We start from the raw sequence: 17020 nt of genomic DNA, 5'->3' as shown, positions 1-17020 counted from the left end.
TGGGTTATAAAGACTCATAGCCCACCTCCTTCTGTGCCCTCCCTACTCATAATCCCAAAGCTGACAGACGTTTAAATGCCAAAATGGTAGAACATGCCACAGAATTCATTATTTGAAGACAGGAATCAAAGTCATGTGCAGTTCAGCCAAAACTATAAAACCCTGTCTTAAAATACAAAAGAAAAAAATTAACAAACCAATGCTAAATAAGTGTACCAGATACCAAATAACGTTTAACATTTCCCAATTTTATTAAAATTGTATTTCTACCAAAGTGTAGCCTACAACAAGCTTAGCTACAACCAAATGACCAGTCCTCTCTGCTACAATCCATAGGGCATTTATTTCTCTTCCTGTCTCCTAGGTACCTTTGCTTGTTTCCCCCTTGCATACTGTTTCACACATTCTTCCCACTGAAAACACTATCCAAAGCTACGCACTAGCCACTTTCTCAGCTTCTCTTTGGCTTCAACTCTCAAGATGCATCCCGGCACGTCCACAGCAAAGCCTTTTCATTCTTATCAATTCCCAGCCATCAGTTAACCATGCTGGCTAGTCAGAAAACACTTTTCAACTGGCTGCTGTAAGCACTCACCAAAGCATAACAGTGATTGTTCTTGAATCACACACAAGTTTCTGCTATCAACACTTCCCATTTCCATCCTTCTCTGCCTCATTTACTTTTTCAAAGCTATTCTTAAATATTGGTGTGGTCTGTGTAAAATATGTAACCTAGGACCCTTTTCTTTTTCATTCCATGTTCTTGCCTTGAATAAGATTACACATTTCCATACCACTTAGGAACTAAAGATTGTCGATGTTTCCTGCCAGGGTCTTTCTTAGAACCTTCAGAACCACAAATATCTAGTAAGTGTCCTAGAGGTAAAAGCAATGCAACAAATCCAAAAATAAACTAATGCCACCACCAACCCCTCTGACTTTTCCAGAGCAAACCTAGTCCGATACTTTACATCCTAAATAGATCTGGAATTTCCCAGCTTTCAACACCCAAGGCTAAGAACTACTCACAGTTCTGAAAAACCTTACAACAGCACCCACGCAGTGTGTTCTGTTATTGTGATAAAACACTCTGACCAAACAAACTTATAAAGGAAGAAAGGACTTACCTGCTTACAATTCTAGGTAATAATCCATCTATGAGGAAAGCCAGAATAGAAATTCAAGCAAGATCTTGACGTTGGAACCATGGAGGAATGATGCTGGCTAGCTCACTAGCTGGGAGGCTTATCCTCAGCCAGCTTTCTTAAGCAGTTGAGGACTCACTGCCCAACTTATGGTGCTAGTTAACAATCAAGGCAATCCCCAACATACTTGCGCACAGTCCTTTCTGATCTGGGCAATCCTTCAATTGAGACTCTAGGCTGTGTCAAATTGATACGTTAAGCTACCAAGGACTCATGCCTATAACTTTACACCCTTGATGTTTTTGCATTTGGAGTGACAGTGACCTTCCAAACACTAAGACCTAACCTTCTCCCTCAACTTTTTCTCCTTTCAGGACATAATCAAACCATCAAGATTCTAAATTACCTCAGGGTCTGCTTACTTACCAACCCGAACCCCCCACCCTCTTCCCTGCACACACAACCTCACTGCTTCTTCAAGTACTTGAGTAGCTCCAGTCTCCCAACATTTCTTTCAGCAACACCCTCTCATTTCTGTCTTCACTTCACCTGTTAGAGCACTCTTTACCTAGAACACTCGCCTAACTACTTATACATCTGGCCAAAGAATGCTCAACTTCAGGTTCAGCTTCTATGGCATACCATCCAGGAAAACTTTCCCTTACTCCCAAGCCAAGGTTAAGCTCACACTGGCCCTACAATGGATTCTGTAGTAGTAACACTGGCCATAACAATGGCTGTTAACACATTCACATGTATGAAGTCCACAAAGCAGAGGTAATGATCTCAACTATCAGTAACTCTTTCTTAAATAAGCCAAATTGCTGAGATGCGGTTCACACAAAATGAAACATAGGAAGTTTTAGTTAGATAAATTTTGACTTTGAACAACTACCAACCAAACAAGATAGAGAACATTACAACACATAAACAACCACATCCCTTCATTCCTCACCAAAAGTTAACCACAATCATTACCACCACTCTCATTCTCCACCAATTTAGTGTCCTGGGCAGCAGACTCTCTTATTGCTACCTCTACCAATCACTGATATGATCTGTTGCAGTTTCACCCATAATAAAATCTCACATAAAATAGTGAAACATTGACTTGAGATTTACTCATGTGACTTCACACATCAGTAACTGACTCCTTTTGTTACTTAGCTGTAGTGAATGTATATGTCATAATGTGTTTAATCCCGAAAACCTGTTGCTAATGCCATTATTTCTAACCTTTACCTGGTTAATAAAGCCATTGTAAACAGTAATATGCAAGGGACCAAGTGGACACCTTTTCAACTTTCTAAATACACAGCTACAAACAGCAATTAATGTCATCTAAAAGCTGGCTAACTGTTTTCTTGAAGTGACATTCAGTTTCAAACTCTGATCAGCAACATTTCACAGTTCTGGGTACTCAGTGTCAAACTTTTTATCAGTCCTTTTCTTTTTAGTCATTCTAGTGAGTGTAAAGTAATATCTTTCTTTGGTTTTCATTTACATTTCCCTGATGACTAAACATGGTAGACACCTTTTCATGTATTTATTGGTAATTTCATATGCTCTGCAAACTTTCTGTTCAAATCTTTTGCATTTGTTCCAAAGCAACTGACACATGAGCTAAGAGTTTGAACATAATGTGAATTCTGTGTGTTCTTATACAAATATTGTCCGCAAGAAGCAGCAGGTGCACACCAGTCTATATCAGCTAAACAGATCTGAGTAGAATGCAGAAAGTCTGAAGCCTCCACACTGGAAATACTTGACGTTAGCAGGCACAGTCTCAAACAGCAGCCACTACAACTTCTGATTCCAAATAACCTTTCTGCAGCTTCACAGCTATGTGTCATCTGTCCCCACAAGCAAACTTTTAGTCTTTTTCAATTTGAAATGCCATCCTTACTGCATCCATTTACATACCTCTTAGCCAGTTGTCCCTGTAAAACTGTGCTGTGAGATTATGGCATTCCTATCTTGTTATATCATCAAAACTTTTGAACTTGTCCCTACAAGTCCTGAGGTTTTTAACTACTTAATCTTAAAAAGCTGTGTTTTTGTTTTTGCTTTGTTTTAAGGAAAACATGTTGGATTACAGCAGAACTGCTTATATGAATGGAAGGGTCAGACATCCTTGTCTTCTTCCTGACTCAGATCTATCATGTAGGTGTATGGAGAGATGGCTCAGGTGTTAATTAAGACCACTTGCTGCTCTTGTAGCCTAACCAGGTTAGGTTCCCAGCACCCAACAGGCAGCTCACAACCACCTATAAGTCTAGTTACAAAACATAAGACACCTCTTCTGGCCTCCAGGGGTAATAGGCACACATATGGTACACATACATTCATTCAGGCAAAATATTCATACACATAAAATAAAATAAATCTAGCCATTTAAAAAAATATCAGTTAGGATGATTTTTGCTATGCCCTCGGTCAAACAGAGTAAATTCTCTTTTATCCTTAAGCTTGCAAAGGGTTTTGATTTCACTGGTTATTGAACTCTGTCTTTTTTTTTTTTTTTTTCCTGTATCTATTGATTTTGTTGTATGGCTTTTCTATTTTATTTTTCCAATGTAATAAATTATACTGATTGATGACTGAGTTTTGAGATAAACTAAGCATAGTTTGTATTGTGCTTTTTCTAAGTACTGCTGGGTTCAAATTGCTAATTTTTTATTGAAGACATTTACATCCATGTTCACAAAAGATACTGATCTGCAATTTACTTTCAATTTCTTTAATCTTATTAGGATCAGTTATTCAGGTTCTAAAGCAGGCTGGGAAATGTCTTCAGTGTCCGAGTGTGTTTGTGTCTTTCAGGCATAAATCTCAAACTCCAGAACAGTATTGGGCGAGCATACAGCAGGATCTCAGTATTTACTGAGTTAATAGTTCTATTTTAACTTAGAATTCACACACACACACACACAAATTAAACAACCTAGGTGCCTAGGTGCACCACTAAAGCTTTTCTTTCAGTCGCTGAACAAACCACGGGGGCACGCAGATGCCATGGCGGGAAGAAGGATGGCAGAGGCCTCGGCAGCAGGGACTGTAGATGTATGTAGAAACATGGCTGCAATGACTGTGAAACTGATGAGAGCTACTGAGGTGGCCATGGAGCCAACATAAAACTTACTAGAACATAATGGATGGGAAGGAAACAAAAAGCAACAGCAAAAACCTGTGATGGCTGTGAAAGCTGGTGCCATGTGTGCCAAATTATTATACCATGTTCAGCAGCCCAGGAGTGAAAGTGTTAAGAGGCTCAGCAAATCTTTGGACTTCTGTCAAAGGAGCTATGGAACTTCTCAACAGTACTAGGTTTCTAATCTCTACTCTCGTGCCGCATCTCACCTGGGAATTTAATTTTTATATTATCTCAGAAACGTAACTCTACATATTATATATAGGTTATATATAACAAGCTCTATAACCTGTTGTAAATCTAAAACATGGTTTACTCAACTCTAAAAAGGAAAAGATGTTCACATATTAAATTTGGAAGACACTGAAGAACATCTCAGGGCCAACAGAACAGCAGAGGGAAGCTAGGGAGTCAATGCCTGTCCTGGAGGGAGCTATTTGCCAGACATAGGAGCGCAGGCTTGCACCTGCAGCACTAAGCAGGCTAGCCTGCACCTGCAGCACTAAGCTGGCTAGCCTACACCTCCAGCACTAAGCCAGCTAAGCAGGAGAACCTAGACCACAAAGTTCCTTTACCAGCATGGGCTACAGAGTGAGACCATGTCTTAAAAACAAACAAAATAGGAGAAACAATAAAAAATTATTTGCATAAAAATATACTATTAAGAACCACAAATGAAGCAAACAGGAATTGCTATTTAAACTATACCTTGAAATGTACTGTGATGTTCCAAGGAAGAGCTGAACTTGATGCAAGAAGATCAAATAGTAAACCAATTGGATAATGCCTAAAAATGAAAGGTATATCTTAAAGAGAGAAAAAGAAAAATACATAAATTTATAACTAAAACCCCAAACAAATTTCCAGCACATTTTACCAACCACTGTCATAGGCTTAACTGGTTAATCACAGAAAAGTAACTTTACACAGCCTTGCCTGGGTTATTACATGTGCTCTACCCGGCAGCCAGCTGCTTTCCTTCTAAACTTTACGTTTCCCACAGGAGCCTCATATACCCAAGGGATTCTCATCAGTGCTTTGGTGTAGTGTTAGTTATCATCTGGTATTGATAAGAGGAAGCTATTCTTTGTAAGTTAATTTAAACACTAAAATATCTTCTTTGTTTATGAGAGGAACCCATTGTGTACCTCTGGCTGACCTACTACCATCTTAACCAGACTGGCCTAAACACATAGCAAAATCAATCCTTCTACTTCTACCTCCCAAATGCTGGGATTATAGATTGCACAATTACGTCTGGCTTTTTATAGCAACTGTTTCATTCTGTTTTTGAGATTGTATCTCATGTAGCCCAGACTGACCTTGAACTCCTGGTTCAGGTGCCTCAAGAGCTGTGTTGCTAAAGACAGTTTCTGTTTTATCTTTTTCTTTTTAAAACTAAAACAACTTTCTTTTTCTCTTTCTTTCTGAGACAGGGTTTCTTTGTAGCTTTGGATGCTGTCCTGGAACTCATTCAGTAGATGAGGCTGGCCTGGAGTTCACAGAGATCCACCTGTCTCTACCTCCCAAATGCTGGAATTAAAGGCATGCACCACCACTGGTGGGTTAAGTAAATAAACTTATAGTTATTTAGTTTTATGTTGTATGGTTATTTTATCTTCAAGTATATCTGTGGACCATATGTATGTAGTATCCTCAGAGGTCAGAACAAAGTATCAGATCACCTAGGACTGGATTATAAACAGTTGTGAGCCACTGTGTGGGTGCAGGGGATCAAACATGAGTTCTCTAGAATAGTAACCAGTGCTCTTAATCAATAAGTCATCTCTCCAGTCCCTGCTTATTATTTTCAAGATTTATACATTTCTAAGTATAAAGATACATACCTAATCATCATGCAAATCCCGTTTTATGATTATTTCACTTAGTATTACATGTGTCTATAAATATCCAACCTTTTAACTATGAAACCATGTTAATACCGAATGAGAATATCCTTTACAAAAAGCATCAAAACCTCTAGGCATGGTTGCACATGTCTATAATCCCAGCATTCAGGAAGGAGAGGTAGGATCCAGAATTCAATGGTCAACCTCAGCAATACAGCAAGTTTGACAGTAGCCTGAGCTATGAGAAACCCTGCGTATGTGTGTATACACACACACACACACACACATATATATGATAATACACACACACACACACAAACACACACATATATATATTATAAATAAATAAAAAGAAAGAAAAGGCTGGAGAGGTGGTTCAAGCAAGCTGTCTACTTAATCCAACCTCCTGATTGTAAATTAAGGAGAACAGACTTCCAAAAAGTCATCCTCTGTCCTGCACAAGCAATCTATTGAATATTCCCTACAGACCACACACACACACACACACACACACACACACACACACACACACACACACGAAAATAATTTAAAAAATAAAACAAAAAAGGGTGATCTATTACTGGAGTTCTACTGCCCAGGTCATTTCATGGAAATAAATCTTCTTACTCAGAAACTGACCAAACTGAAGATTCACAAGTTATTTTTCATTGAGTAAAACAAGGGCAACTCCAACTGCAAACCCAAGTAATTGAATGCACTTGCCTAATTACAAAAGCCTGAGTCTGATGTGCAGTACTACCCTTGCCCCTGAAAAAGCCTTTCATAAAATAGTGAAAAAGCCTTTCATAAAATAGTTTTTAAAATCCACAACCTTACAAAAAATGAATAGAAAAGACAAAAACCACGAAAATGACTGGAGATAAGAGAATAATCTACAAAGTATTTACAGACTCAAGAGCATCCCACATTCTAAAGAAAACTATACAAGTCTGCACTGGGCATCTTGCTGGAGAATGTGCTCAGTCATTGTACTCCATCTAAGTTTAAGATCGGCATTATTTCCTTTGCTTTTTAATTCTGAAGTCAATTTTAACTTTCTACTTCTATAGTTCACTCTGAAAATAATTACACAACATTTAAAAATCCCAAATACCAAAATGCCAAAACAAAATACCTTTCTTAGTTGTGTACTCAAAGGTCAAAGTTCTAATTTCTAATTCATTTTCTTTCCTCTCTCTACCATCTTTTTCTGCAGTGGTAGGGAATCAAACCCAGGGTCTTAATAGGCTAGGCAAGAATTCTACCAACCAAGAAACACAGCCACATTTTAACCATTAATAGGGTTTACTGCAAAAGAAGTCTTAAACTGTTACAGTGTGAAAGTACCAAATAAAAATGATGAATACGTAAGCTGCAAGAATAAGAAACTTCACTCTGTAAGATGCAGTGTTAGAGCACCCTCTACTGTCCAGTCAAATCATTCCAAAAAGTCTAAAGATTTTGAGGTGAACCAACACTTCTGTTTCTCAGATAATTTTTAAGAGTTAGCAACACAATGCACTAGGGCTGCCAATGGGTCCCATTACAAAGCACTTGTAGCCTACAAGAGACCGTGTCTTAGAAGCTATCTGTGCATCAATAACACTTTTTCTTTTGGAGACAGGGTTTCACCACAGAGTTCTGGCTGTCCTGGAACTCACCATGTTAACTAAGTCCTTAAACTCAACAGAGACCCACCTTCCTTTGCCTCCGGAGGGCTGGGATTAAAGATGTTACTGCATGCTTGGCTTGTATTGTTAACAATTGGGAATTCAGTGTGTTAACTACTTTCCTTAAATAGCTTTTTATTATAATTTGGGCAAATTAAGATAAGCAACTAGGAAATTAGAGAACAGAATAGGGGAAAATGTTAAGTAGAATATCAGCAGTTAGGGCACAAAAAGCCATAATCTGTAGCTCTCAATGCCCAGGTCCTCCAGAGCATTCTGGAGCATACCTGTTATCCAAAAAGCTGAGAGGCCACAGGAGGAAACAGCCATGATTTGACACAGCCCAGAATACAGAGTGAGCCTCCACTGGCCTGTGCTATAGAGAAAGCTCCTATTTGGAGGCAAAGCAAACAGACAAACAAAAAAACCAAAAAACAAACAAACAAACAAAAAACCCTTCCAGAGAGCTAAGAATGGAAGTGAAGAGCAATTGCCCAGAAAGTCCAAGACTAGAATGTTTAACCCCCCAATGATGGGTGGGGCTTTCTCAAGGGATACATGCCAGATGTAGGAAGATGGTATATTTAAGCCAAATCATGCTTCTTCAGTAAAGAAACTGATTCAAACATTAACGAAGTCATATTTAGAAGACATATCTTATTAACATACTAACCTTATAAGCTAAATCGTAGAAGTTCTCTCCTTCCAAGTTGTCCCCAGATTTAAGTCATCTGTACAATAAGGTTGTTTATAGCTAAGAAGTTCCCTGTTATTTCCTGTCTCTTTTATCTTCTCCTCAAAAATTATTTATCTACCTATTTGTGTATTTAATGCATGAGTGTTCTATCTGCACGTACAATTTTATGCCAGAAGAGGGCATCACAGCCCACTATAGGTGGTTTTGAGCCACCATGAAGTTGTTGGGAATTAAACTCAGCTGGAAGAACAGCCAATGCTCTTAACAGCTGAGCCATCTCTCCAGCCCCCTAACTCTCTTTCCAAGCCTCTTCATTTTAATATTCCTAGACTGAGAACAAGTATTTTAACCTACTTGTATTTTTTTTTTTCAAATTCCATTTAGTCATCTTCTGTCTGTAATCAACTACACACACACAGGAGTATTTGAATACAGGACCCAGGCTATCTTGACCTATTACATAGCCTTTGGCTCATAGCTTCTCTACTTTAAAAACTTTGGAAGCACAATAAATAAAACTCTCATAACAGAAAATACCAAAATCTTAAAAATAGCATAACAGCCAGGGTGTGGAACTGGAGAGATGGCTCAGCAGTATAAAGCACTTGTTGCTCTTGCAGAAGACCCAGGTCCAATTCCCAGCATCCACAAGGAGGCTCACAACCATCTGTAACTCTAGTTCCATGGGATCCAATGCCCTGTTCTGATCTCTGGACACCAGGCATACACATAGTACACAAATACATGCAGGCAAAACACTCATACACATTAATAAAGTACATCTATAAAAATGAACAAAACAAAGCTGATCTGGCAGAGAACCTAATTTCAGTTGCCAGCACCTCTAACTCTTGCTTCAGGGCATCTGATGCCTCCATAGGCACTGCACTTATATACACACACATACACCCCACACACATATAATTAACAAAAGAAAATACATCAATCTATCACCCAATCACCCATGCATACAAGCAGAAGGCAGAATCTTTCTCCTTTCTATGATGGTGTATATGAGAAATGTCACCCAAACCTCAGCACTTGAATACTGGGTCCCTAGCTAAAGGTAGTTTGGAAAGACAGATTTTTTTTCCAGGGGTTGGGGGAGTGGTGGTTGGGGACATGGACAGGGTCTCATGTATATCAGGCCAAACTCATTACATAGTCACAGATGACCAACTTCTGATCCTCTGGCCTCTACCTTTGAGTGCTGGAATTACATACAGGTGTGCTTCATCATGCCCAGTTTCTGAAGTGTTAGAGACTAAATCCAAGGCTTGGAAGCTACACTAGTCATATCTTTCCTATTTTGTTTTGTTTGAGAGAGGGTCCTGCTCTTTGGCCTTGGCTTTACTGGTATTTGATAGATTGACCAGGGCATCCTCAAACTGTAATCTCCTGCTTCAGCCTCTGAATGCGGTGATGACAGGTGTGTGCTACCATGCTTGACTTCATTTCTTTCTTTGTAGAACTTTTTACAACTGTTCCTGGGCTGTACACCGTTTTAAAGCCAGCACATATTTGCTGTTTAACATGAAGAAAAATTCACTCACCATTTCAAGGGTGTGCCTTCGTACTCAAACCATATTTCACTGACGTCTTCTTGTCTCATAGCCTTCTGAAAGTGCTTTTTCACTTTATCAGTTACCAACGTCAGATAACTGACTCTTGGTAAAAGCAACTGAAATGAAAAATGTTAAAGCCACATTTACTTACTCATTATTGTTTCAAAACTAAGATATATTAAGTAAACCTATTAATTTTAAGGGAAACAGTTGTGTTCTTTGCATTGTTTTGATTACCTCAACCTCGAGCCATCTGCTTTGTATAGAAAATTAAAAGCTAGAGTTTAAAATAGTGAATATTTCTAACTGGTTATAACTTCTGAGTAGAGTTTAGGGCACATATGCTTATAACTAACACAAATCTACAATTTTCTTTACCATTTTATAGAATACATGTCATACTAATTAAGATATTAAGTAATTCTATCAAATTTATCTTAAATATTAAATGATTAACACAAGTATTATCACCTTTTTACACAGAACTTAATTTTAATATATTAAAACATATTTATAATACTTTAATAATATAGTTAATAAATGACAAAGATACACTAGACTCTTTCAAAAATTATAAAGCCAATACAGGTGGTACACAGGAGGATATAAGAAATCAAAAAAGTATGGTAAATTAAGCATTTTTAAAAATTTGTGTGATGGTTGGCTTTAACTGTCAACTCAATAAAATCTAGAACCGCTTGGCAGGAGCATCTCGATGTAGAACCGTCTACACAGAGTTTGCCTGTGGGTAAGGTTATGGATGATTTTCGCCTTGACTTTGTGAACCAGTGTGGGAAAACACAGCCCACCGTGGGAGACACCATTCCCTGGGTTTAGGCTCTGGACTGTCTAAGTGTGGGTAAGGTGAAATGAGCAGTGAGCATGCACTTATTTCTGTCTGTCTTGACTGTAGATAAGGTGTAAGTAGATGCTTCAACTTCCTAATGCCTTGACTTCCCAACAACAGTACACTGTAACGTGGAATTAAATAATTCTAAATTATATATTTAAAAACAAACCTTTCTTCCCTAAGTTTATTGCAAATTATTTATTTAAAAACAAACCTTTCTTCCCTAAGTTTATTTCACCAAAAGAAAATTAAAATTTTGGCCAGAACCAAGTGTACACCTTTAGTTCCAGCACTCAGGAGGCAGAGGCAGGAGATCTCTTTGAGTTGAAAGGCAGTCTGATGTTTCACAATGAGATCTGGTGTGGGGGGTTCAGGCCTACCACTTGGGAGGTGAAGGAAAAGGGACCAGGAGGCTTCATGAAATCATCACCCTCTGCTACACAGCATGCTCTAGGCCAACAGGATTTTTTCCAAGGAGTGGAGAACAGCTCAGTGGTTAAGAGTGCTTTATTGCTCTTGCAGAAGACCTGGGTTTGGTTCCTGACACCCACATGTTGGCACACAACTGCCTGTAACTAAAGCTTCTGGGTATAAGACATAATTTCCCAACCTCCAAGGCTTCCTGCACATACGTGGCACACATATATACACTTAGGCACACAAAATAAAATGAAATAAAAATTTAGAAAAATTAGAAAAAGCAATTCCAGCACCAGTCATAGTAATGAAGAAAATATATATATATACACATACATATATATATATGTATGTATATATATATATACATATATATATATGTGTATGTGTGTGTATATATATATATATATATATATATATATATATATATATCTTTATTCCTAGCACTTGTGAGGCCAAAGTAAAACATTACAAATTCAACCACACAGTCACTAACTCTTTGTTTTATTTGTATTTATGTGTGCGTGGTGTGTCATCCATGCACAGGTGTCAAGGGGCTGGAAGACAATGTAGGACCCCTGGGAGCTGGAGTCACGGGTGGTTGTGACCTATCTGATGTATGTTAGAAATAGAAGTGAGGTCCTCTTGAAAGCCGCAAGCCGCAAACTGACCCATCTTACCAACACACTGACTGATTTGTGTGTGTGTCTGTGTGTGTGTACATGTGTGGGCATGCATGTATGTCTGCAATGTATGTCTTTGTGATGTCTGTGATGTGTATGTGTGGTCGGTGGTATGTGTGTGTGTCTGTGGTATGTATGTGTGTGTGTAGTCACCCATTCTTCTGCCATTGTTAACTTTATTAGAAACAGCTATAAAACAACTCACTTTGTCTCTGGGGGCTACAGGTTAATATCATTTAATTGACATAAACATAAGTGTGGATAAAGAAAAGCACCGTAAAACCAGAAGAAACTTGAAATTTGTCTTTAAAACAAAAAATTCAGGGTGGATGTGGTAGCACATGCTTTTAATCTCAGAATTCAGGAGACTGAGGTAGGGTGTGTGTGTGTGTATGTATGTATGTTCCACTAAATGTTAAGAAGATATTATAACACTCTGCTTCACTCTAAGCCCCAATATTTTATTAAATATGCCAGGTCATTCTATATTATGTTCATACATTAGGTCATATATAACATTAGATCAATGAACAAATGCAATTTATTTGTGTATGTGCATTCCTAAGTTCATGTAATTATAAACATATTTTACTAATTAGTTGCTTGGAACCATCTAAATACTTTTAAAAAATACAATATGTGGTTGAGAGCTGAGGACCTGGGTTTGGTTCCCAGCTCTTACATGAGAGATCGCAAGTGTCTGTCTCTAAGTACAGTCCCAGAAGGTTAAGACGCCCTCGGTGGCTCCCTCACATACCACAATCATATAGTATGCCTGAGGGAGAACACCCATACATATAAATAAAAGCTAAAAAAAAATCCAACCTGAACCTATTATTAAAAATAGCTTCCTACTAAATCACAGCACATAACTTCTGAGTCTACTGCTGTGTATGTGTTAGGTACTGACACCCTAAGCTTGTGCTCTATCATGGAAGCAGCCATAGCCTGACTCCACTCTAGTAATACAGACGAGTACACATACACAAAGGAATGTGTATCAGTCTGACCACGTGCTATGGGTAGCATGATTAGAGAGGGTTTATTAAAAGATTGGTTATTATTGTAATTATGTGCATATATCTATGTCTATGTTTGTGCAGGTACCAGTGAAAGGCTAGAATTATAGGAGTTGTGGCTGCCAATATGGGTCCTCTTGCAAGAGGAGCAGTGCACTTAGCTGCTCAGCTGTCTCTCCAGCCCCTATTTATTTATTCATGGTATGTCTGGATATGTGCACATACATGCACAGGTGGAAACCAATGGTCAATGTCAAATACCTTCTTCCATCATTCTTCACCTTGTTTTTTAAGATTTATTTTATGTGCATGAGTGCTTTGCCTGCATGTATGTATGTTCAGCACAAGAACACCAATGTCCAAGGCCAGAGGCAGGTGTCAGAGCCCCTAGAACCCAAGTTACAAATGGTTGTGAGCCATCATGTGGGTAATAAGAACAGAACCAGGGTCATCTGCAAGAACATCAAGTGTTCTAAAGCACTGAGCCATCTTTCCAGCCACACTCTACCTTAATGAAACACTGATTTGGGTAGCCTGGCTGGCCGGCAAGCCCTACGGACTACCTGTATCTACCTCCCCAGAACCGACAACGAAGTTTCTAGGTGGGTCCTGGAGAGTCAGACTCAAGCCTCACACTTGCCTGCTACGCATCTGACCACTTTGCCCACAGCATGGAACAGTTGCTTATAAAATGCTGGCTGAGTGACAGCCTTCAGGGCTCATTTGCAACAACCAATATACTTACATAGTATGGCTCTGCTTCCCTCTCGGTTATCTCATCCTGATACAGGGTGAAGCAAGTTGGAATTCGTCCAAACCACACGTCTCGAAGCACATCTTTGTCATCTGTCATTCTTCCAGTGGGTAAAGCAGTACATATATGCTAAGTTCTGTCTTCAACCAAAGCCAAAACTGGAGATAAGATAAATAGCATTAGTCAGATTCCTACAAGAATTAATGAACAGATTTTATAGGCAGAAAATGAACTCCAAAAAACTTCACCTAAAGAAAAGGCGGGGTGGGGTGGTACACCTTTAATTCCAGCAATCAGGAGGGAGAGGCAGGCAGATTTCTCTGCACATGAGGCCTGCCTGGTCTCCAAAACAGAAAGAACTAAAGGATAAACTAAAGGATAAAGGTAGTATATGCCTCTAATATCTACACTAGAGAGGCTCAGAAGAACAGAAACAAGCTTGAGCTATTCAATAAGATACAATCTGAATGTGTGCCCGCACACACGTGTGTACGAATGTGTGTCTGTAATACTACACATTCAAGCAATATGTAATGAGAGCCACATCAAGATAGAAAGTATACTTCTGATACCCTTTCAAGCCCTTTAGTCTTATCATTCACCTGAAGGACAGCCCTGTCCTTACGCCCTATGATCATAATCCAATTTCAAAAGATCACTAACACAATTAATTGCACGTGCCCCATCCAATGTATTTGACTTCATAATGTTATTTGTTAGGGGCTGCAGATGAGCTCAGTTGGCGGTGTGCAGCAATCAAGAACTGGGGGTGGTCGTGCAGAGATGGCTCAGCAGTTCAGAATACCTACTGCTCTTCCAGAAAACCTGAGCTCACTTTCATTTCTCGGCATACTCTACCATACAAGTATTTTATTTGCACCCTCATTTTTATTGCTGTTTAATTTACTAGAGCAAGAAATTGAAATCAACCTCACTGCCCACCAACACATGAGTGGATAGTGAAAATCTGGTAAATACAAAGTAGAATGTTCAGCTCTAAACAAAAATGAAATAAAAAAATTTGCTGGAAGAAGAATGGACTTTGAATATAATATTAAGAAAGGCCATACAATCTTAGAAAGAAAACAAAAATGCATGCTCTCTCTCATATGCAGAATGTAGTGTGTGTGTGTGTGTGTGTGTGTGTGTGTGTGTGTGTGTGTGTGTACACATAATATACAAAAGAGAGCAGGGTAAGGTAACATTAAAAGGATGAAGAAGGAATGAGTGCAGGCAATGAACAACACACATTCACAAAGATAGGAAGTCATCTTTTTTTTTTTTTTTTTTTAGTTCTATGTTAGGGATTATTTATGGTTTTGGTGGTACGCAAGTATATAAAATAGTGAAAATATAAAACCCAAACTAAAGCTGTAAAGATTCCATTTTAAATGGTTACTTTACATTAAAAGTACAGATGTTATTGAATTGGGAGAATTGTCTTGGGAGAATTTACTTACAACACTTTAAGCAAACTGAAGCCGGTGGTGGTGGCACATGCCTTTAATCTGAACAGTTGGGAGGCAGAGGCAGGTAGACTCCTGAGTTTGAGTTCAGCCTCATCTACAGAGTGAGTTCCAAAACTCACTGTTTTGAAAACCCCCCAAAAAGAAAGCAAACCGAGAGAGCCAGGAGGAACAAGGCAGCAAGCAGCATTGCTCATGTTCTCTGCTTCAGTTCCTCCTCCAGGTTCCTGCCCTCACTTCCTCCACCCGATCAACTGTTACCTGGAAAGAAATGATGAAGTAAACCCTTTCTCCTCCAAGTTGCCTTTGCTCACCATGTTTGATCACAACAACAGGAGTCTAACTAAGACACATGAGCAGGCACATTGAAAACTGGAAGCAATGGTTTGAATAACCTTGATACATCTCATCAACTGACAGCTATGCCTCTTGCTCAAGAGAAAACAGTTAAGTTCCTTAACTAACAGATTTTGAGAACACTTCATTACAGTTTTAGGGCTTTTCTCTTATTTGGTTCATTTGTCTTTTCTAGCACTAGGGTGAAGGCAATTACTCTACCATTGCACTACATAGCTAGCTCGTTTTATTTTTTAATTAAATGTTCAAGATCACTATGAGCCAGGCCTCATGAAGGAGGACTATAATTATAGCCACTCAAGAGCCTGAGGCAGAAGAGTCATTAAGTTCAAGGCCAACCTGTGTAACTTAGTGAAACAGAATACAGTTCTGTGATACAGTGCTTGCCCAGCATACAGATACCCCATATAAAGTAGTGAGCAGTGGTTACTGATACATCCAATCAGCTACAACTCTTACTCAAGAGAAAACAAAAGAGTTCCTTTATTAGCAGATCTATGTTCAACCCTAGTTAGTTCCACAAATAACAATTCAAGGCACATACAATAGTCTTGCCTTAAATTCACAAACACTAACTTCCAGACCTTGGATTCAAACCCCATTACCCCACACAGAGTCACTATCAATATAGCCACACTGGATGACAACTTTCCTCTCGGAAAGGTAGAAAACAGCTGACAACAAATGAACCTTTAAAAGGCACAAGGTCTTGCTGGGAAGGCTCTTTGCCTTCCCTAGAAATAAAGACCAGATTAGTAGGAGTCCAGATGATCACCATAAGCCAAAAGTCATGCCCGGATGTGACTTCTCTCCCTATTTGACTGTCAGAACAAGTCATCACCTTGCTCTTTGCATGTCATTCTCTTCCACTGTCTTCCTGTATCAGAACAAAAGAATGGCCAACACTCTCCTCTGAATGCCTGAGTCCCTGCTCAAAAGAGACAGAAGGACAGACTTGGAGAAATGGAACCCACCTCAAAACTCAACTTCAGGCATGAGTCTCTCTTGTTTTGGTGATTTTGTTTTGTTTGAAGAAAGGGTCTCACTATGTAGCCCAGGCTGCCTCGAACTCAACAGAGGTCCACCAACTTCTGCCTCTAGAGAGCTAGGATTAAAGGCAGGTACCACCATGCCCAGAGAAGCATGGGCTTTAACACCCTGTGATCCAGCCATATTTATGAACATTCTACAATAGGCACACAAACCAACAAATAAATTATAAGTTCATATCCTATTTATAATTCTTCCTTTTTGTTCTTCATTTCTGAGACAGGGTTTTAAACTGCAGCCCAGATGAAGCTCCAACTCTCAATCTCCCTGAAGACTCCCCATTGCTGGCCACTTCTGACTGTTCAATATATACTTCAGGGGAAGAAACCAAGTGAGCCAAGGAAGG

The 17020-nt window shown here is 39.0% G+C and overlaps 1 protein-coding gene across 1 annotated transcript in view; it reads right to left on the bottom strand.

Annotated features, from left to right (window-relative positions):
* The window catches only part of Atg5 (autophagy related 5), an 80580-nt gene extending 66621 nt beyond the window's left edge, over window positions 1–13959 (bottom strand). The window contains exons 1-3 of the mRNA XM_051175594.1: window positions 13793–13959; window positions 10067–10194; window positions 5005–5083 (exon numbers count right to left, since the gene is read on the bottom strand). Of these exons, the coding sequence (XP_051031551.1) occupies window positions 5005–5083; window positions 10067–10194; window positions 13793–13900 (315 nt within the window). The 5' untranslated portion in view covers window positions 13901–13959. The remainder of the gene's footprint in view (window positions 1–5004; window positions 5084–10066; window positions 10195–13792) is intronic.
* Between the last annotated feature and the right edge of the window lie 3061 nt (window positions 13960–17020).

Source organism: Phodopus roborovskii, unplaced genomic scaffold, assembly GCF_943737965.1.
Source record: "Phodopus roborovskii unplaced genomic scaffold, PHOROB, whole genome shotgun sequence".
Classification (NCBI taxonomy): domain Eukaryota; kingdom Metazoa; phylum Chordata; class Mammalia; order Rodentia; family Cricetidae; genus Phodopus; species Phodopus roborovskii.
This window is presented reverse-complemented; position numbering and strand designations above follow the sequence as displayed.